The sequence below is a fragment of the Amblyomma americanum genome, chromosome 5 (assembly GCF_052857255.1).
Source record: "Amblyomma americanum isolate KBUSLIRL-KWMA chromosome 5, ASM5285725v1, whole genome shotgun sequence".
NCBI classification, from domain to species: domain Eukaryota; kingdom Metazoa; phylum Arthropoda; class Arachnida; order Ixodida; family Ixodidae; genus Amblyomma; species Amblyomma americanum.
Window position 1 is genome coordinate 170,901,734 of NC_135501.1, and position 21,572 is coordinate 170,923,305.

A 21,572-nucleotide genomic window follows, 5' to 3' on the forward strand; every position below is an offset into this window, starting at 1 on the left:
CTCAGCCTGAACATTCGGCCGCCAGGGAATTTCAGCTGAACGAAACATTTTAGGTCGTGTGGGTTAAAATCCCGCAGGATACTCGTACCAAGCACCAAGGAAACTGTACCGAATTTTTAAATTATTCTTTCACTCCTCCTTTATCCGTTCCCTTACGGCGCGGTTCAGGTGTCCAACGATATATGAGACAGATACTGCGCCATTTCCTTTCCCCAAAAACCAATTATTATTATTATTATTAAAAGTTATCCCACCTGTCACAAAAAATGCATGCACGGAATGTGGATGAGAGTGGTCAAATGAGCATCAAAGGCATTTTAAACCGTTGGGAAGCAGAGGTGTTCAAGTATTTCTGCAAGATGAGTGCTGACCCACAGACAACTAGAAATCTAACGATTAATCGCCCTGTATACCAGTCCACCGTATTAAAGACCGTTATACGCGGACTGAAACAGGCAGAGGGTTTAAACAAGGTAAATTCTATTAACGAGCGCAGAAGGGAAAGGAATGAACTCATGTTAGAATCACAGTGTAAAGATGAATCTTTCAGCCTTGTGTCGCCCACGGCCACCGCATTTCAAATGCGGCTATCTCTCCCTTGAGCCCCTGTTAAACGGCAAGGTGTGGCACCGAAGGTGCAGAGAAGCTCGAGAAAATGCTTGAGAGCGACGTACCGCATCGAGGCTGGTCACGCCGATGCGCTTGCACCTTAAGTAAGGGATGGACTTTGCACTCGAGGGGGCAGAGTACATCACGTAGACGAGCACGCCCATTTCGTAGGAAAGGCCCACAATCGTATGCTGGTTGGTGTACACGGTGCTTGGGTTGACCACCTCCACATGCTTGATCTGCGGAGTCGTCAAAAGTGGTGCGGTTACGGCTGCGCACGGAAGGCGCTCAGAGACATCAATGTTTCTTTGAATATGATGTTTTTTAATTTGATGTTTTATACTAGCAGATTTTCATGGAGCGCTAACGCAATGTGATAAGTTTCAGGATGTGCTGTATGTTCTAGGCAGGTGCGGAAGAATATAACAACAGAATGTGTTCTTGGGTGCAGTTGCAGGTTTTCTGCTCACGAACACTGACGGTCCAATGGAAAACTTTCTTCTTTGGTCAAATAACCGATTAGTTTGTTCACTTGTCTTGTGACTCATTACCATGCGTCACATGATTTTGTCGAGTTAATATCATTAGATTTTTATGTTATCATTATGATATCATTAGAGGACCCGGGAGATCTTAAGGCACGGGAAACGGCAGATGTAGAGCGATGGGGCTCCAAGAGCTGACGCTGGTAAAAACCACAAGTCGACAATAAGCTCTCCTGCCGTGTATTCCTTTCTACTTCTCTTTTCGCGCTGCGTGTGAACGCGGGGCTCTAGAAAGGCACACAGTTCATGCTCATAGTGATTTTCGTGTGGAGGTTGGATTTTTATGTAGCACTACCAGCGCAAGCTTAATGACTACAAGCTGCGTTAAACTTTATTATGAAGGTTACGTTCGGGCAACAGCATAGGCCCGTTTCATGGCGAGTCGTAAATCATGTCCACATTTAGTGGTAATACAAGACATACGGCAGCAATTCATTCCTGGAGAGTGGAACAACCTTAATATTACCCACCAGTTTCGGGAACTTCTTCTCGGGGTACCTGTTAGAGTTGTCTATGGCGATCGGAGGCGCCGAAAAACAGCTGACCTCTTTCTCTATGGAGTTCACCGAAGAGATGGCTATCACCGTGTCCGCCTTATACGTGCTGCGTAGAGAATCAGCTGATTATTTTCTTGTTCTTGCGCACACGCTTCCGCCCTCTCAAAGGCTTTGCAGCTTCCATTTACAATTGATATCGCGACTCAGCATACTGAAAAGCTACGTATGCATTGCAATATCGTTTAGTCCGACATGAAGGTAAATCACACTCAGAACAGGTCGCTTATTTTGGTCGCTTATTTTAGTGGTTTGTGGGATGTCATATCAAGGTATTAGCATCCGTCCGGGACAGGCTCCGGCACAGATAAATGTGACCGCTTCAGACCCTTGAGCGTGAAGTAACATCGCACGGCACACGGACTCTAATCCTTGACCTGACCTTTTGGTCAGCTGAATAACGCCAGAACTATTTAGGCTGTGCGGCAGGGGATTGAAACTCGGTATATCCGCCGAAATATCGAGCGTAATCTGTATTTGAATTTGTTCAAAACCTTTACTTTTTGTTTCTGGACATAGATTCAAAGACATCACTCAAATATTTCTTGCAGCGTTTCACACTTTTGGGAGTGTGCTGGCAGATGCCCCAAATGGGGCAACCGCTACATTTCCGAAGCAGCAAGGAAGAGCACATTAGCCAGTCCGTCACTATGCCTGCGCTATAACGTGCGCTTCCAAGTGTTTAGAAAAGCTTTCATGACTATTTAGGTGCGCGTTAATCTTCGTGGCCTAGTTTTTCAACCCACCGTATAACTCTCTCTCTGGCTTTCGCACTTTTTTTATGAGGTCTTGAACCGGTTGTAGACGTTACCAACTTGACCGGACGGTCTACATAGAAGCATATGTGCCAAAGCCAGTTGAAAAAGTCATTTTACCATGATAGCTTATTATCCTTTCTTGGTGCAAATGTTGTGGACTATGTGTCGGCAACCTTTTAGCCTCCAAGGACCAGAAGGCCTCCACGCATACCCGTCTCCACTATACAGACGCCTCCACCTATAGAAGCCCCACAAGCAGCGGAACGAAAAAGAGATGAGACGTAATTCTAGACTTGATTGGAAGCGATCGAATTTGAAAGCTAAAATGTACGGACGAAGCGGAATTTTGAACCAGTTATGTTAAAGTTGATTTCTTTCAAAACACTATATGATCACCCGCCACATTTTATTACAGCGATTCTACTCTTCACTATATTCGACAGATTTCATATAGTTGGATCTAAGCAAGTAACGGCGTGGCGCGCTTGCGAGCAAACGAGCCTAATTGTGACCACAATGCCAGACATACTCAGCCACCATTTTGACGACATTCTTTAGAGTGATGAAGGCACTCGGCAAAGAATAGTCGAACAGTCCAAAGGCGATGATGGTCTTTCGGCTGTAGTCGTTGCCCTGGATGGTCTTGAACGTCTGCGAGAGGAAAACACGTTCGCCGATCAAGATATTCAGCAACGGAAAAAGCAAGGACCATCAGCGGTCCCGTTGATGACGACAATTATATTTTTTGACCGCCCCTCGGCACTAATTATGTCCTCCTGTCTAAGCTGGCTTGATGACCTCACCTCTTTCATTTCGCGTATGTTCACTTTTGAGTAACTAACTGCTGGAGAAGTGTGGCATGACTGGCCATACTATATTGTACCTGACGAGTCCCTTTCTGAGCACCGTTCAAGGCGAGAACTCTTTATGTGTAATCTGTGCTCTGGCTAAGAAAAGCCGTGAAAACAAAAAAAATTGTATTCTTTCAATACAAACATCAAACGTTATCTGAGTAGCAATGTTCTTAGGTTCTGGTTTCGTTTTTTTTATTTCAGGAAGACAGCACTGCAAAATTTCAGTTCCTGGGAAATCCTGCTCTGTTCGGCGGATCAAGATAAAGCGTTCTGCCGCGGAACAAACTCCCGTGAAAAGGTGAGCCCACGATCCTAATGCTGATCGAGCGATACACCAACTATTTTCCACCGAGAGGGCAAAGAATGTTCAAACCAAATCGAGAAGTGGAACTACCTTACGGGCAAGGTTTGTATGCCATAGATAAGTCTCGTCTTTTCGATAATTACTTTTTTCAGACACTCATTATCTTCTATTAACGAGAAAAAAATGAAATCGTGTGTGTATATTTCAAACACGCTATTTCACACAAACTTCATGAATGGCAAAAAGACTTCACACGCCGTAATAGAAGAAACAAGCAACAGACAGAGCAACAATTCAATAGGCGCACAGTAGAACTTAGAGACGTCTATATTTACTTTGTGCTCTGGGAAAGCCTTTCGTTGTTGCACACAGACTGACACTGCCATTCGGTGCAGCAACGGTTTGAAATGTCGCCGACAAAATTGGCTCCGTAAAAACAACGCTAAATGCTTCGAGAAATAATTTGAAATCTCGCGTGAGCAATCATAGACGCCATACTGCAAAGGGCTAATGACCGTTTTACGATCGTTGTCGATCCCTTACACCTGAACAGTAATACGAAATGAAGTGGTGCTCTTACCGCTTACTGTACAACAAAAATGGCAGTGGCCTAGCTCGGCTATGTTAGGCTATATGTAGCGAGAAATTGATCTTATCCTGTTGATACCACCGCTGAACAGCGGCCGGACACCACTGCTCGTCACTAGTGGGAAACGACTGATACGGCCGCTGTGGCACCTCCGACTTGTATACACGTAGTGTGCATGCGCAATTATGCGCATAGCTAGCACATGGCATCCACGTGTGTCATGCGCGGCCCCAATGGCGAAGGGCGGACAGCTGCTCCTCTCTGGTTGCCGCGCATGCGCAAAGCCGCTATTCCACTTGATGTCACGCGCGGCGCCAGCGTTGGATTCGACTTGCGGCCGCGGCGAAGCTCGCTCTCACGTTTTGCTCCTCTCCGGGCACCGCGCATACGCACATCTGGTCTCTCCAGACGCCAGCGAAATGCTCGACTGGTAGCAAAGTGTAGCTTTCGCTACAAAACAAACACTGCTTGCGGACCGTATTATAGCTGTCCACCGCGGCCACGGACTGCGGTCCCACAACGGTGTATGCTACAGAGCAGCGCCGACTAGAGCCAGCCACAGTGCATTGGACACACTTCGGTAATGATTGCATCAGATTTTCCGTTCGGTCTCTTTCTCTGCTACACCTCCTTCGCCGACGCATGTTTTAGCGCACTTCTCCCGTTTCATCACCCTTCTAAGAGATGCGATTTCCTCGAAATGTCATCTCTCCACATCGGAACCAATCGTAACAAATCGACAAGGATTTCAAAACGGTACAATACGCATACAGACTATAAGTAAAAAGTGGCTAAAATCAAGAGGTTTTGGCTCCTGAATGGTAGCCTTTGTAAACGCAGAAATGAAATAACGAATGAGCTTTAACTTTTTACCTTTTTTTTTCTGGCGTACGATGCCTTCATTTTCAGATTTAGAAAAAATTGTCCCCGATAAGACAAGGTTTCGTCCACCTCTCAACTTTAAACCGGCGAGCAGTAGTGGTGGAGAGGGTGAGGCATTCTTAAGAGCTGGGCTGTATAGATGCAAAAAGCACTAACACTAGGTCATGACGGCGGCTGCAAATTTCGGTTGATTTCTTAATGATTTTTGTAATAATTCAACTTTTATAAGTGCTATATAAATTTATTCTTTCAAAATACAGATTTTGCTTAGTTTTTGGCAAAACCGACTTCTAATGCAAGTGTGTTGCTTTAGGTTACCTTAGCTCTTTAGGTGCTCAAACGTCCAAACATTTTTTTTCAATTGTATAGCCTATTTCCAGCCATACTGACTTCCTTCTCTCTTAATTCTATAGCATCGGGGATGCTGAATTTACCCGATATGTCGCCTGCAAGAACGCCGTTCTATTCAAACCCATAGGCTCACTTCTTTCTCGGTTTTTACTCGAAATGAATACCTTGCTCTGCCATCTATCGCAGTCGTTACAAAGCTTCCACGCGGATGAAGCACGAGTCGCATATAATCAGTTAAGTAGGCCCTTCTGTTCGCTTTGCTTCGCGAGCTGACCACTCGGTGTCAGTGGTGCCTGCCCCTGCAACAAAGGCGTCCTTACCTCGAAGACGTCCTTCATTTCCGTCACGTACTGCCTCAGCCTCGTTTGTACCGTGATTATGTTGAGCACGCCGAAGTGTTTTATGTTCTTTTGGGCGAGACCGCTCACGTTCTGTGCAGCGTTCATAAGTTTATCTTTGGCTATAAACCTGCAAAAGAAGAAGGATCATTATCAAGATGCACTTACCTTCCACCTATGTATTACATAACATACCCTAGAAGCGGTCACCACATTCGGGTGTCCACATGAATGCCGACTTCACTTGAACTTGACACAATCACTACAGTACAACAGTGATAACCGCATCTTGAGCAATGTAAGCCGCCACTTTTTCTAAAACCACATATTCCTCCATTTTGCTTTCCAAAACACTAATACGTTATCAACTGGATTACGGTACCACCACATGGAATCCCGATCGCGGAAAACAGATTAAGGGTTAATGGACCTTGTCCGTTACCCTGGTGACCAAGGTCCAGAATAAGCTGCTGTTTCTAGCTTGCCCAGTTTTATCCACTTATCGAGTGTAACAAGCATTGAAGTTAACACTTGTTTACTGCTTTTAGCATCCCGCTTAAAGATAATTCATCTGAGCATCTTCCACTCACAACACCGTTATCCTACGCAGCGTGAAGCCTTATTTACTCCGCCTTGATACCTGTCAAACTGCATCCATCATCGTCACAAATTTGGAATTTTGCCATGTAACACCATAGTAACATTTCATTCCATCTTGGTTCGTGCATCACGTGAATGTAACCGTTTTTCCGAAAAACTCGCGATATCACAGATAACCAGCATTTTAGAAAAGCGTTACCTAAAATCGTAGAAGAGGAGAATGTAAATAATTTTGAACATGGCAGTGTTAAAAAGTCCAGTTCTGCATAAAATCCAGCGTCGTTGTCGTCGGCGCAGCGTAGTGAGGGAAAATTCGGCCTCAGTAGGGTGGCCACTTGGGCTACCCTATCCACTCAACGTGGCCATCCAATGGCCATCCTGGGGCACAAGATTCTGCTCGGCCTCGCTCAACTCGCAATGGTCGAAAACCATTCGCAACCTGCCCACCGGATAGTGGGAGAAGGCTGGACTTTCTGAAAGCGGCTCATCATGAAAGCACTGAAGTTGGCCATTGAGCAGCTGCTCAATGCAGGGGAAAGAAGGAAGGGGGCTCCACCTCCTCTTATGGCAGCACCAGCCATAGCTCGGGAGTTGTGCGGGCCGTGGCGCTTCGCTTAACCGCTGCACCACTGCAGAAGCAGTGGTCTGAGAACTCCCAGGTATCTATGAACGTAATGTACGGAATGACCGATTCTGCATAGATGGGCATTACCTATTAGCGCTATCGCGTCGTGCCCTTAAAGCGGACCTTAAGTGTCTCCTACATTTTTCTTTAACATTGAAAGCATGTGCGAATGTATTATGTGCAACCGCTCCATTCTTTGATACCTTTGGCGCTGAGGGTCTAGAAAACCAAATAAAAAAACGCTGCTTTTCACCGCGCCTTTTCTTTAACAACATTCAATGCATCTGCTAGCGCAGCATGTGCAACCGCTCCCCTCTTTGATGCCTTCGCCACTGAGGTTTTTGAAAAATACACAAAAAACGCTACTGTGCACCCACCATTGGGATTGTATGTGATAGAAATAAAATTTTTCACTTTACTATCATGATGTTGGGTAATGTGAACTTTCAGCGCAGCATTCGAGGTATTAAATGACCAAGCTATCATTGTCGAAACACGCACGGCAGAATGGCGACGACACTTGGCTCCGTCCTTGGCCAAGCGCATAGCGATAGCAATATACAACTTGATGCCGCGCAAGCTATGAACATGAAGTTAGAGGGAGGAAGTGAGCTTCTCTTCTAGCGGCACGCCTAGAGAAATGGGCAAGATTTTTCATTGTGTTATCCATCGTCAGATGGCGTTCTTGGAGCCGCATTCGCAAACCCTGTCGGTACGCGGCGCTTCGCCAAGATAAATGTAATCTGGTAGTGTATGGCTTGCATGGAAGCCCAAGCGGTGAATTAATGCCGTCTTGCGATGTTGAGCAAGCGCCATCTATGGAGTGTGTGAACAAATATACAATCACGACACCTTGGCTGCGGTTTAGCTCTGGTTAACCGTAGTTGCGAAAGCTTCGTTTCCACGGCACGTCGCCTACACAGCGTCTCATTCCGACGCTCTAGAGAACTCAAACCGGTCTCTTCCGCAGTTGAGTCACTTCGGGACGTGGCACGATTTCTAGCCACATCTTCGTTACGACGCTTCTCGATTCGTGCAGCGCGTTCTTCTGGCGTCGCTTGAGCGCGTTGTCTCTTCCTCGCTTCGTTTGTTATTGTTGCGTCTCTCGCGCGGTAGCTACGACGGCTGCGGCAGCAGCGGCCACCTGCGCTCCGCGTGACGTCACTTGGTTCGCGCATGCGCAGCTGTGGCAAATCTGTAGTGTGGCTCACGCGAAGCCCGGTGTTGACGAGCCTAGTGAAGCTTTTCGCTTCAAAAGTAAAGGACATGACGCCATAGTGTGCGCGTCATTTCGGAAGAAAATAATGTTCCAGCGTTTCATCCTTAAGCGCCAATCACGATACAAGGATGTAGAAAGCGGAAAAGACAAGTGCTGACGGCGAACACAATTCATAGCGAGTCAGCACTGACTGCGCCTTCTTCCTTCAGGCTCGCCTCGTAAACTGCGCCGAAATTCCAAGTGTTCAGGTGTCAAAAAGCCAACCTGCTTGCCTTAAGGCGGGGCGCTACGCCGGCTGAGCGAGTACTCCATTTTAGGCTAAGTCCGTGCGTACATTTTGCACATTTTTTAGTTAATTCAGCACAATGTAGGCACGATTCAAAAGCTTAAAGTATCGTCTGCCAATCAATGCACACCACTATATTTTAACTGCATTATCAATTGCACAAAATGGTATATATTTGACCGTGTTTCCTTCAAATAAATCAGTTCTGAGTGGCGCTCCATCCCGTGTTTCTGCTTTGCGTTGTCAGTTTTTGCGTCTGTAACCAAAGATGCACAAGAGGTGGTTTTGCAGATGACGAAGTCGGTAGTTTCGTTGACATGGCCTACTTCAGAGAACAAATGTAGAAAAATGACTTCACTTATAACAGTTTCGTTTGACTACATGTACAGTAGATGTTTATATCGTATAATATTGTCTCAAAATGCGCGATCGTTGAATTGTGTTTGAAGGTAGGATTTTAATTGTAGCAAATTTTGGCTATTTTGGCCCTGAATATCTGATGTATATGGGGTGCACAGAATCAATATTTTTACCACTAGGGGCCGACCGAGTCTTAGTACTATGCGTGAGGTTTAATCAACTTATCTTCATTAGTTCGGTTTTAATTTTGTTTATAGTTTGAAGATCCTGAAGCAGTATCATGGAAATCTTCAATTTCAAAATTCAAAAAAACTCAAAGCTGTGTTGCTAACACACACAGTCACCTTCGTTGAAAGTGATGAAAACTACAAGAGGCGGTTCTGCCTAGCTACTTGAGTACCTCTACAGCAGCAATTTGTTTTTACTTCATGACCTAAAGCACTTTACACGACCTCTATTAGACGTACAAATTTTATTTCAGGTGTAAATTATGAAACTTCTTGTCGGCACCAAATCTCGGAGCGCTTCATGAACTGTGAAATGTCTCATCTTGGTCGTACACTAAATATCGTGATCCCAATAGAGAAGTAAGATTCGCGTCCTCCTGGCTGGATAGTATAGCGCACCGGACGAGACTCCATGCTCTTCAGTTATGTTACAAGCTTTGTTACCTGCATTCTGAGTGGTTGCAGCGCACACGCCACTCACCGGAAGTCAAAGGACACTCCAGGCTGCGCGCGCTGGTAGGACGGCGCCATGTCTTGGAACGCCCTCCAGCTGGCCTGCACTTTGGCTGCTCGAAGAAAGTTGCTCTTGATGACCACCTCGCAGTAATAGAGGAAGTCGCAGAACTTGTCCGGTGGGTACATGGCCGCCACCACGGCAGAATGACCCACGGTGCATACAAGCTGCTTGACTGGAAAGTATAAGCAGCTCTTAGCAGAAGCAACGCACTCAAGAGGAGCCAACTGTTCAAAAACGTTGAATGGGCGTTCAGCTATTGTTTATAGCTTGTCTTTACGGGTAGTCTAAAAATAAACTTATCGCAGAGCGTTGGCGAAAAAAGGTTTCCAGGCATTGGTCGAAATATACGAGTTACAGATCAAACTGCCCTGCCCTAGGCAACTCAGCGGACTAAAGGCAGAGGTGAAGAGGACGGAGTTTGTTCTGAGAGAAGGCAAACGTTTCGGAATGCAGCAGAGAGTAAGGTTGGTTGTTCCGGTTACGAAGTTTGCAATGAATATGAGATTACAACATGGGTAGGATAGGGTTAAATCGAAGCCATTGAGAGAGGCCTTTACCTTGAAGCCGAGTTCAGTTAAGCTTATGCTACTGCGGATGATTGCGACCAAAACTGCTAATTAAAATTGGATTACAAAGAACGGCAAGGGTAGCAGGAGGTGGCAGCAAAGTCAAGCACACCGACACAATTAAGAAGTTTGTGATATCGTTGATGGAATTGGCGCAGGAGTGGTTAATTGCAGTGCTCAGGAGAAGTCTCTTGCGGCTGTGAAAGCAGTCAGGCTGATGGTGATTACAGTATTGAAGGTTCCTGTTTACGCACTACCTGTTTCTGGACTAAACGCTGAAAACATATAGCAGCAAGAAGTGAAAGCAGCTAACATTTCTTCGCTCCTTTCCCAGCAGAGCGATTGAGAGACTAGTTTACTGTGACGCATTCGTATTCCGTGGCAGCCGACGATTATGTGGAAAACGTCAATACCTCAACAATGCCGTCTATTACTGAACATTGATTATAATGGCGCCGCAAAACTACATGGTGCCACATCAATCACGTTTCTGGGAACTTAAAAGTGAGGAAAAAGTTCAAAAGTTCTGTAAATATTGATGCGCTGGAAATCCGTACAATAAACGGCTGTCTAAATACTTGCAAACAGTTACATTGCACGAGGCGTTCCATGCGTGCAGTGAAGAGCAGCGGCACCTCGAGATTTTCCTAAACAATTTCAGAAAATCTTCGTTTACCTACTCCCTTTACCAAGTGGTCTTCGCAAGTGTTTAAAGACTTTATATGTGTGCACATTAAAATATCTATACGGATATTCCTTGAATTGAAGCTATTTGGCGATACCGTATTGTGCCCTAAGAACATTTTTTCGCAGTAGGGCTAGGTTTCTTTCCTTTGAAATTAAATACATGTTTACCTGGTGGAGGCTTAGTGGTCGTCGTGATACGTGGGGTAGTCGTTTGTGTAGTCGTTCGGGTTGTAGTTCGAGTGGTCGGCCTGGTGGTCGTCGTGGTACGTGTTGTAGTTGTTGGTGTGGTCGTTCGGGTTGTAGTCCGAGTAGTAGTCCGGGTGGTTGGCCTGGTGGTCGTCCTGGCAGTCGTCCTGGTGGTCGTCCTGGTAGTCGTTCTGGTGGTCGTCCTAGTGGTCGTCCTGCTGGTCGTCCTGGTGGTCCCTCTGGTGGTGGTCCTGGTCGTTGTCCTGGCTGTCGTCCGAGTAGTTGTAGAGGTGGTGGTGGTCCGGGTGGTCGGTCGAGTTGATGCTGTCCCTGTTGCCGTCACCCGAGTAGCAGGAGTAGACGTGTGTGGCCTCGTAGTCGCCCCCGTGGGCACTGCGTTCAAGGGAAACCATGCAGGATAGTTTAGTGGGTTGGAAACTCGGACGGTGTGACACACGGGAATGTTTCGCGATTTTCCTAGCTATTTAAGCTCAATCTTGTTCTCTCAACCAGGTTAGATTAAGAACGGGTATGAGAAATCTCATCTCACGAGGAACTCCAACCGCTGTCCTCCATTTTCAGAAAACAGCAGCGTAAAGACGTTTCCAGGCGCAAACGGCGTGTCGTAACATTCGTGCCACACCTTATGGCTACTGACATTGTGTCGCCCGCCTAGTCCTAGGTGGGCGAGAGGGTGCTTAGTCTGATGCTGCCACATAGGGGTTGTGATTTGAGTGGTCTGGGTGGTTTAGCAGTAGTAACCATAGTATTGTGGTGCTTAATAGCGAAGTGACAATTCCGACCATAATGCCCCAAAGACAACGTGGTTATTTAGTGCGATTAGTTATGGTCCAAAGTTTGTAAGTAAACAGTGTGACTTGGGAGTGGCCGTTCCGATGCAGGAACTATTGCTGTCCCTATTTTCCGCAGGGCTGAAGTAACAAGCTATAAGGGTGTTGTACGTGCTGTTTTTTTTTAAAAAACGCTTATGGTATTATGAGCGGAGCAAGGCCTGTTAATCAAGCCGTATGAATGCATGCAGTCCCTTAGAAATCCAGGAGGATAATATCTGAATAACGGATATGTTCGTTTAAAATTCTCTAAATGTCCCAAGCATGATGCAGTGGTCCCTCATTCCGCAGCATCCAACGCTGCAATATTTGCGAAAATACTGGTAGCAATCGAAGAACCAAACAATTCGAGTTGATAACTATAAGTCCTTTCTGACTATCCACTTGGTTAGCCTCAGCTAAGTTCAATGAGACTCCCAGAGAAGACTGTATGCGCGCAGCGATTTGGCCTGTCATCAATATGTACTCTTCTCGAAAAGTAACAAGCAAATGTGTCGCAGTGCACAACATGTGCTCTTGCTTGATTTAACATGTAGACAAGAAATGAAAAGGTGCAATGAGCTCATGCCGTAGGCCTGTTATTTGCAACGCATAAGACATTTACGCAAGAGCCACCCGTGTGCTGCGCCATGTAAATCGAGGGTTTTTAAGACCCTCCCGGGAGCCATAATTGAAAATCTGAGTCCTCCAGTGCGGGACATTTTCATTTGTTTCTTCTTTCGCTTCAGCATTCTTTCTCTCAAGGCGCAGTTAAGACATCTCTCGTGAAGGAAGATCGTTCTTGCGCTCTTCATTTACTTAAAAATAAAAAAAAAGTTTTACAAGTATCGAAAAAAATGGCGACTTAAATGTAACGCTAAAATAAGCTCAAATAATTCTGTGCGTTGTCCATATTGCAAAACGGAAGCTTCATTTTCTCAAGGTCGCAACTACAGCACCAGCGACGGTGCAGAGCAGTATGGTCACCCCGAAGGCGCTGAATACACTCTGCCTCCGCTAACTAGCGAATTCGTTGAACGCGTCGACTATTTAGAAGTCGTAAAGAACGTCTAGAAGAAAACAAAGCAATTAAAAATAATTAACAATAGCTATTATTTTTTACAGACATGTGGCAGAGCCAGCTCGGAAGATAAGCGCAAGATCGCGGTAAGCCGCGATATAATATTCGCCTTAAAACACGTTGATTTTCCACCATGCTCCATAACTTGTTCTACCAAAAAGATTAAAGTCAAATCCACCAAACCTAAAAGGCTCCTTAGAGTAGCAAGAACCGGTTAAGAGCGGCTAGCCTTCCTTCGATCAAAGCTGAAACGCACCTTACTAGGGGGGGCTTAATTGAAGGCTCCATTGAAGGCAACATTGAATGCTCCATTTCTTAAGGTAGGCGCAAAGCTATACTCGTACTTTCTGATCTCGTTCCTTGACCTGAATGAATGCTTCACTGCACAACTACTCGCACTGTGTGCGCGGTAGCGTGACTCCGACAGCTGCGGTAACACGGAGTTCGAAACATTGCTTCATTCTATGGTATATTCCACAGCCTTGAAATTCGAGAGCTGGCAAAATTCGGTTACGTTGCTGTGAGCTTGCGATGGCGCGGTCTACACTTGGACGACTGCTGGAGTGATATTCTTGAGGGGCAAATACAATCTGTCGAGAAAACATTTGAGGGGCCAGAAATTTTAATTCCGACATTTACTCGAGGACGAATATAAGGGTGCTCTCATCGCGGACCTCCAGGACAACCGAGGGCAGCTGCTTCCGTCATTGTTGCAGCTTCTCACTATACTTCCGTTTGCTGTACAAATGCAATGTGGATATCTGTTCACGACCGCGCCGGCTGCGTTTTTATGGAGGCAAAACGCTTAGGCGCCCGTGTGCTGTGCGATGTCAGTGCACGTTAAAAATACCCATGTGGTCAAAATTTTTCCGGAGCACTCTACTACAGCACCTTTTTTCCCTTTCTTCTTTCGTTCCCTCCTTTATTCCTTATCTTACGTCGCGGTTCAGGTGTCGAACTATATATGAGACAGATACTGCGCCATTTTCTTTCCCGAAAAACCAATTATTATTATTATTATTATTATTATTATTATTAGATTTCTATTATTATTATTATTAGACGTTCTGTTTTTGCGCTCCAGTTCGTATGGTAGGACTTTTCCATTCTCAGAGAACAAGTTTCGAAACGTCATAGACGAGAACACAGAAAATTTGCGCGATTGAAATCGAGCATTCTTTACAACAATATTCGGTGCAGGTGCAAAAGCGAGCATTAGTTTTTGTACCTGAACCGTAAAGACCTTCACGATGCCAAGCCAACTATATCTCCCTCCAAACATTCTCAAAGTTTGGAAAGATAAGCGTAAAAGCAGAAGCGAATGGTCCTATGAATGCGTGTCACGCAAAAAAAAAAATATGTGGCAGAATTTTGCTTATATTCTTCTTTAGGTTAAGCCACGTGTATTCATATTATTACAAACTTATTCTAGACATCACAGAGGTGTTTATAAGCAGCACATCGTCCCCCGGAGTGACTCTTTACCGAATGAACGACTAAAGACAATTCTAAAATTCTGTGGTTGACGTCAATAGCCTGTTTGTCAATGAAGCATGACAGCCCTCTGATTTGAACACAAGAAACCATGTAATGTAAGCAGTGTTGTAAATGTTTTCTCTTAGAATTGCAGTCACTGAAATCTTACTCGACGATGCGTAAACAGCCGTGAAACTTAGGTTTAGAGGAAATGAATTAAGTGAGCCTTCTGAATGGCCTGTTGAGTTAGTATCCTCATCGAACTCAAGCGTTCAGGCTCACTTTTGTATCGTTTGGAATTGCATGTCCGTGTTGCATGCTATGCAGCGATTCGAATGGACTTGTTGGGATTCTTTATCATCGTTGAACACCGCTATGCAAGTATTTCTGAATTTGAATGTTGTCTTGATTTTGCCTTTGGGTACATTCGGTACTGCAGAAGTTGGACATGTCGTTTCCTTAGTGCTTCGTCCTCTGTTGGCGCAGTTTTCGTAGTCAACGCCCGCATTGCCTGCTCGCTCGCAGTACAGTATCTGCTCCTTGTGACAATCGAAAGGGCAGAATACCACCGTAACTCACCGACTGGCGGAGGCACGGATGGCGGTGGTGACGCTCTTGTTGCTGGTGGCGGCAACGAAGCAGTAGTGACCGGTGCAAAGGATGGCGGACCATGAGGCGGAGTGGGCGCACCTATCGGTGGTGTCGTAGGCTCGACTCGAGGTGAGCTTGGAGGTCGGGTTGTCTCTGCTCCCCCGCCACTCCCGCTGGACGGATACCTAGTCATGGTGTCATCGTCGCCGTCACCGTCCCCACCGCCGCTGTTAATCACATCGTCGTCACCTGCATCCCACAGCGGTACAATGAGTTAAGGCCGGTAAACATGCGTGGCAAGATTTACAAACACAACTTTCGCCAGAAGAGGTCGGGCTCACTAGCACTTCTTCCAGGCTATGGCAGCGACCTGGTAGGGCCAAGAAAAGATCACTTCATACAATAGTTCACGTTGCTAGGCACGCGAACTTTATTTTTATATCGCTTCGGAACTGATGCTGATAATATCTTATTCTCACGGCTGTTGCTGCTACATGAATCTAGACGCTGAATTAGAGATCCTTCCTCGGCAAACATAGTGAATGCGGGTGCTTCTTTTATCATTTCAGATCAATGCTTTGTCGGCCCTATTCACTTCGCCAAACGGGCCGCCCGTCGGTTGATATCAAAGCTTTGTTCACAGTGCATAAATCTGATTCCGAGCTCCTACGACGAGTGGAGACCTGATTGTAACTATACAGTGTTTATATCAGCTGCGTAGCGCAAACCACACAAACCAGTGGCCTAGGAGCGACCCTAAAAGGCCTCCAAAAACTGTTTTCTTAGCCGAACAGGGCCGGCACATGTACATACATATAAGCCTCTTATGCCGAAGGGCATATTTGCGCAAATAAAAGGAAAGAACTGTTTTCTTCCGCGCGAGCCATGAAACAGCTTACCGCCTAGAAAGAACCAGACTTGAGATCCATTCAAATTAACTGCTGTCGAAGACGGCGCTACGCTGTTCTGACTCGATTACTTAAGCGACCATGCAACTTGCGTCATTTTCTATGGGAAAACCTTCTTACAGACCTTTACAACTTAGTTGCCGTCATATTGCCAGCTGGACTGATTTTCTCACCTGGCGCTACCAAACTCTCCCTGGCCGTCCCCTTATCGTTCTCTAAGCTGCTGCGCGCCCCTCCCTCAGGCTAGGTGGATTCGTAGGGGAAGGTACAGAAATCAGTCCAGCCAGCAAAATGGCGGCAGTCAAGTTGGAAAAGTCTATATGCTGTAATACCAACGACATTTGAATGTGATATTTTGAGCTGGCCATTAGTCCAAACTGTCGCATACAGTGGCATGCACGGCAGCCTAACACCGCCATGTATATTGTTCCAGGATGAGCTGTACACTTAAGTGTAGTCTGTTTTGAATCTTGCAGTGAGCAGCACCGCGAAGGAATGATTCTTGAACTGATAATTTTTCTCAGCCTGACCGACTTCGCCACATGAAATACGTTTCTAGAAGGCAACTTCCTAATTTTGGGCCATTGATCACTTCCTTTCATGTTGTTTACGTATCCGCCTGACTTTTCAAGTTTCTACAATTAGTCTTGAAGCGACCCTCACCAATCTCAAACGCTCCCAGCACGGCGTAGATGATTACCCCCACGAAGCACACGAGCAGCAAGCAGAAGACGCAGACCGCGATGGCCGCCTTGTTGTCCTCGTCGTCTTCCCTGCAACATTCATTTCAACATGTTAGCATACTTGAGCTCAACAAAGAATTTGAACCCTTCCGCGCTGTCTGTCAGCCTGCCAGTTTGCCTCTCTGTCTGCCGATCTGTCGGTCTCTTTCTCTCTGTGGTCACCCCTGTGCCGGTCCCTTCATGTTTGTGAGGAATCGGACCTCTTCGCAACATATCTTTTCGTTCTTTTCTCCTTCTCTCTCCCATTCATGTGTGTCTCTCTTTCTCTCTACCTAATTAGCGACGGTAAATCCGGGCCATAAGAAACAATTATAGGCAGAGGGTAGTGAGCGCATTCGGCCTGCGCTCTCAAGACACTTGAGTTGAGTTGCTTATTCTGTCGGCAATTGCTCCACCGTAGCGTTACTTATATGTTAATAATGACCTAAAGCCTGTCGGATCTGCTCCGCTATGCGCACAGTCACTTATAATAGTACATATTCCACTCCCACAGTCGCCATCTATGCACACATCCACTCACATCAGAACAAAGTCGACTCCAGAAGTCACCATCTATGCGCATATTCAGTCATAGTAGAACATACCGTATTTACTCGAATCTAGGCCGGCCACGATTCTAAGCCGAGACCCGAAAGTTGAAGGCCACAGAAAAAAAAAACTTACCTCGATTGTAGGCCGGCCGAAAAAACAACACTGTTTATACCTCATTATCACAATTATTTTTATGACGCGACACGACTGTTCTTACGTCGCCGCGCGCGTGAAAGTGCGTGGCGCGAAACGACTGCACCATGTGTCTGCGCATAGGCGACTTGGTGTAGAGAGAGGAACTCGAGTGAGACACAGCGGGAAGCATCGTGCCTGCATGCTCTGCCGAAGCGTGATTGATGGCCCCGAGAGGGACCGTTGAAAAAAAAAAGCTGCCAAAGGAGCTTTGAGAGAAGAGGAGGAGGAGAGGCGGCGTTGGGCGAGGAGACATATGCAACGCCAGCCCGGGATCAGCCCCCGCACATTCGTCATCATCATCGCTGACTTCTTTATCGCTGGCCTCCTCGAACAGTGCACTATCTTCACTGCCATCAAGTGCATTAGAGATGCAGCACTTGCGGAATGAGCGTGCAACCAAGCTTTCTGGGATGTCATCCCAGGCTGCAGCTATCCAAGTGGCTACAACTCCCAGTGAGGCGCGCTTTATTCGGCCTGTTGGTGTAAGCTCGCGCCGCTCTTCACTAAGCCAGTCCACGTAGTACTTGCGCAGCCGATCCTTGAAAGGCTTATTGAGGCACACATCAAGAGGCTGCAGCTGGCCTGTCATGCCGCCGGGTATGATGGCGACGTCGGTACCGGCTTCGGAAAGCGCAGCTTTTACGCCGTCAGTGAGGTGTCCACGGTAAGAGTCCAGGACGAGGAGGGAACGTTTGGCCAAGAGGGCCCCTGGACGCCGCTGCCAAACCATTCTGATCCACTGCTCAACCATATCGCTCGCCATCCATCCATTTTCGTTGGCGCGGACGATCACATTTCTTGGAAACACTTCCCGAGCTGGTAGAGTATTCCTCTTAAAAATTATATACGCCGGCAGCTTGTGGCCATCCGCCGTGCAGGCCAGCATTACAGTCATGCGCTGCTTTTCGTATCCGGCCGAGCGCACTTTCACTTCCTTGGCACCTTTTTCGTTCACGGTGCACGCCACTGGCATGTCAAACCATACCGGCGTCTGGTCAGCGTTTCCCATTTGTCCTACGGTGTAGCCGTGCTCCATCCTCTTCCTTATTACGAATCGCTGAAATGAGACCAGCTTTTCTTCGAAGTCGCCCGGCAGCTTTTGACAAATGGACGTGCGACGTCGGAGGCTGAAGCCAAAGCGCTTCATGAACTTCTGCAACCAGCCCCGGCTGGCTTTGAACAGTTCCCGGGGGACGCCTCGCTCTCTCGCCAGCTCTCTTGCTTTGGCTTGCAGCACTTCCGTGGTCACTGGAAGTGCCGCTGACCTCTGCGTCTCCACAAACTCGGCCAGAGCTACCTCCACTTCTGGATGGCGGCCTTTCTTGGGGCCCGTGAAAGCCGTTCTCGTTGCCGCGCAAGCAAAAATTTCGTTACGCTGCCCCCTCCAACGGCGAACATTCTTCTCATCCACGCCGAAGTCCCGCCCGGCTTGAAGAGTTGACGACTGCTCTGCAGCGACTATAACTTTCCGCTTGAAGGCGGCACTATAATGGCACCGCCTGTTTGGTGCCATGGTGTTGGTGATAAAAACTACGCACGAAAACTTCACTGCTGCGAATGTGCTCACGCCACCGCACGAGAACAGAACAAGGCCAAAATGGCAGCCAGTGCTCATGTGTGCTTTGATCAGTATCGGCTACGGATAGCAACGGCTACGGATAGCAACGGCTACAGTGCTGTCTTTCGTTGGCGTTTTGTGGGGGCGCCACCTGCGTGCTACATTTATTCGTATTTTACGAATACGAAACCTCGAAACGAAATCCTCGAATCTAAGCCGACATAAGAGTTCTACATCTCGTTTTTTTGAAAAAACTATCGGCCTAGATTCGAATAAATACGGTAGTCCATTGCAGTGCCACCATCCATGCACACATTCACTCACAGTAAAACATAATCCCAAGGCACTCTAAGGAGCTTATCGATATACTTGAAGAAGGAAGTCTAAAAAGTTGTACCCTCATAGCACTCATGTTTGGCAAAAACCTGAAACAATAAAACAACGCAGCGAGCTAACGATATGATTCCGGCAGTTGCAGCAAAATTGACATCAGTACCGATCGGGTAAAAGTTGCGTGTTACATATATGTTGGCTGAAATGAGAGAATATATTGCCTTCAACGGGTCACAGTACGTGTAGGAAAGATGCATGACGGTCTCTTAGGATGGAAACATGTTTGATGACAAGGGAAAGTAAAAGCAACCGAATACTACGAGAAATCACAGGAAAACAATAAATCATGCAGTTTATGGGACAGTGTAGCTGCCGCTGGCACAGGACGGGACTAACTGGAGATCACTGTGAGTGGGAGTTGGCCTGCGCTGTACAAATAATTGTTGATGTAGGGTACGAGGAATGTAGGGTGAGAGGAATGTAGTTACGTTGTATGCTCGGCTGATGCCAACAAACGGCAGCAGCCGGGAAACACACTCATCGTCCACCTACGCCGCGGAACCGAGCACTGCTATACTTCCCAGAACTCACATCCTCTTAACACATCCTCTAGTGGATCAAATGATGTACATAGAGCGCTAAGCTGCTCAGGCGGAGCAAGCCTACTCATACACTTAGTCTAATGAAATGGCGAAACCTTTACTGCGCCCGGCCCATGCTAACAGCACCCATACCAGAGCCACTGTGTCCAAGGTCGGTCAGATCACACGACAGTGCAAAACTTATCGGTGAGGGCGCCTTATTACCGGTGCACTTAACTGACACCTCAAGTTGGTGCAAACATAATTCCCTGTTTTTACTCTGCACTCGTGTAGAAACATACATAACACAGTAGGTGGCTATACGCGAAAGTGGCCAATGGCGGTTTGGATAATAGTACTTTACGAGTCAGTAACTTTTCAAGTGGTTGACATGCATGTACCGTCCCGGGAGGAAAGAAGGGGTATGGTGACAACTACATGCTAGAAAAAATGAGCATGGCGATCACAATATTGCGGCACGTGGGAAAGTGGGGCAAAACTGTGCTCTGCGCCACTTAACGACGCTTGCTCGCTCCATAACCTCCCGCGCATCTATGTACCGCCACTACAACCTTACGCGAGCGGTCCGTAGGTCGGAACCGGCGGGAGACTCCCCTTCGATATTCGGCTAGCACCAGTCCAAAACGATTATGGGTAAAGCAGAGTGCGTGTCTCCTTTCGCTGCGCAGCGACTCTTGGTTAAGGAATGGTGGTGTGCAATTATGTTTTCTACGTTTATTCTCTTGGTAGATAGAAATTAAGGACTTTTAAGAATTGATTTAGCGCGGTAAAAAAAAAACCTCAGTAATAGACAGCATGAATTTTATCAGTTGTGTCCACGAGGCCAGGAATAAGCGAAGCTAATGCCCCGTGAACTCGGCGTCGACGGCTCTGACAGGATGCAATTGTTCTAGGCGTCAACCGGAGTGCGCTAAACACATCGAGACCAAACCCGCACGGAAAAGTGGTACGGCCGAATTTAAGGCATTCGTAACTCAATCGGCAATATCACTTACATAAAAAAATGGAGGCTAACATGCAGGATGCTAAAGGCAACAAAAAGTAGTGGTTGTTCTGCTAGTTCAGCTAGTCCAGTTCTATGTTGCTCATTCGCCGTGAAATTATCATCCACAGCTATGACCACTTGCAGGGGTCCTTGCATAGAATGGTGCAGACCTGCTGCCAACTCAGTGTCAGCGCCCGTAAACTCCCACTTCAGCCGCCGAGGAATTTTGCAGCCCGGTTACCAACGGTCCGCGCGTTATAGTGCGTAGACACCTAAATCCAATGCTCCCGCTGCAATTCTTGAGCATTGATGTAGTGTTCCCCGACTGCTGCAGCAATAGTTTCCTCCTCCGCGGATCTCAGACGACTGAAGCACTCGGCGTCCGCTAATCTTCCGTTGTTTTCCCTAAAGAAACCAATGGCACGAGTGACCTCTGATTTTAAGCTGCGGGCGGAACGACATATTTACTACTGAGGCAATTCTTCGACAAAGGGACGAGCAATAAATCATCTTCCATGAGCTCAAACTGTTAGCGGCATCTTTTGTAAATGCAGACACAAAGCAAAGCGACCCCATTATAATACGCGTTCCACTTAAAATCAATGGACAATAGCAAGGCCTTCCTTTAATAAGAGCTGCTGCAGTCTTTGGTGTCGAAGGTTCGGAACAACTGACGCCACAG

General features: G+C 46.8%; 1 protein-coding gene across 1 annotated transcript; it reads right to left on the bottom strand.

Moving 5' to 3' along the window:
* Nucleotides 1-546: 546 nt before the first annotated feature.
* On the bottom strand, nt 547-9,743 carry LOC144134333 (uncharacterized). Its single transcript, XM_077667270.1, has 6 exons — nt 9,583-9,743; nt 5,767-5,914; nt 2,996-3,117; nt 1,625-1,757; nt 675-848; nt 547-606 (listed from the first exon to the last, which is right to left on the bottom strand). The coding sequence occupies exons 1-6, from the start codon at nt 9,741-9,743 to the stop codon at nt 547-549; spliced, it is 798 nt and encodes a 265-aa protein (XP_077523396.1).
* Between the last annotated feature and the right edge of the window lie 11,829 nt (nt 9,744-21,572).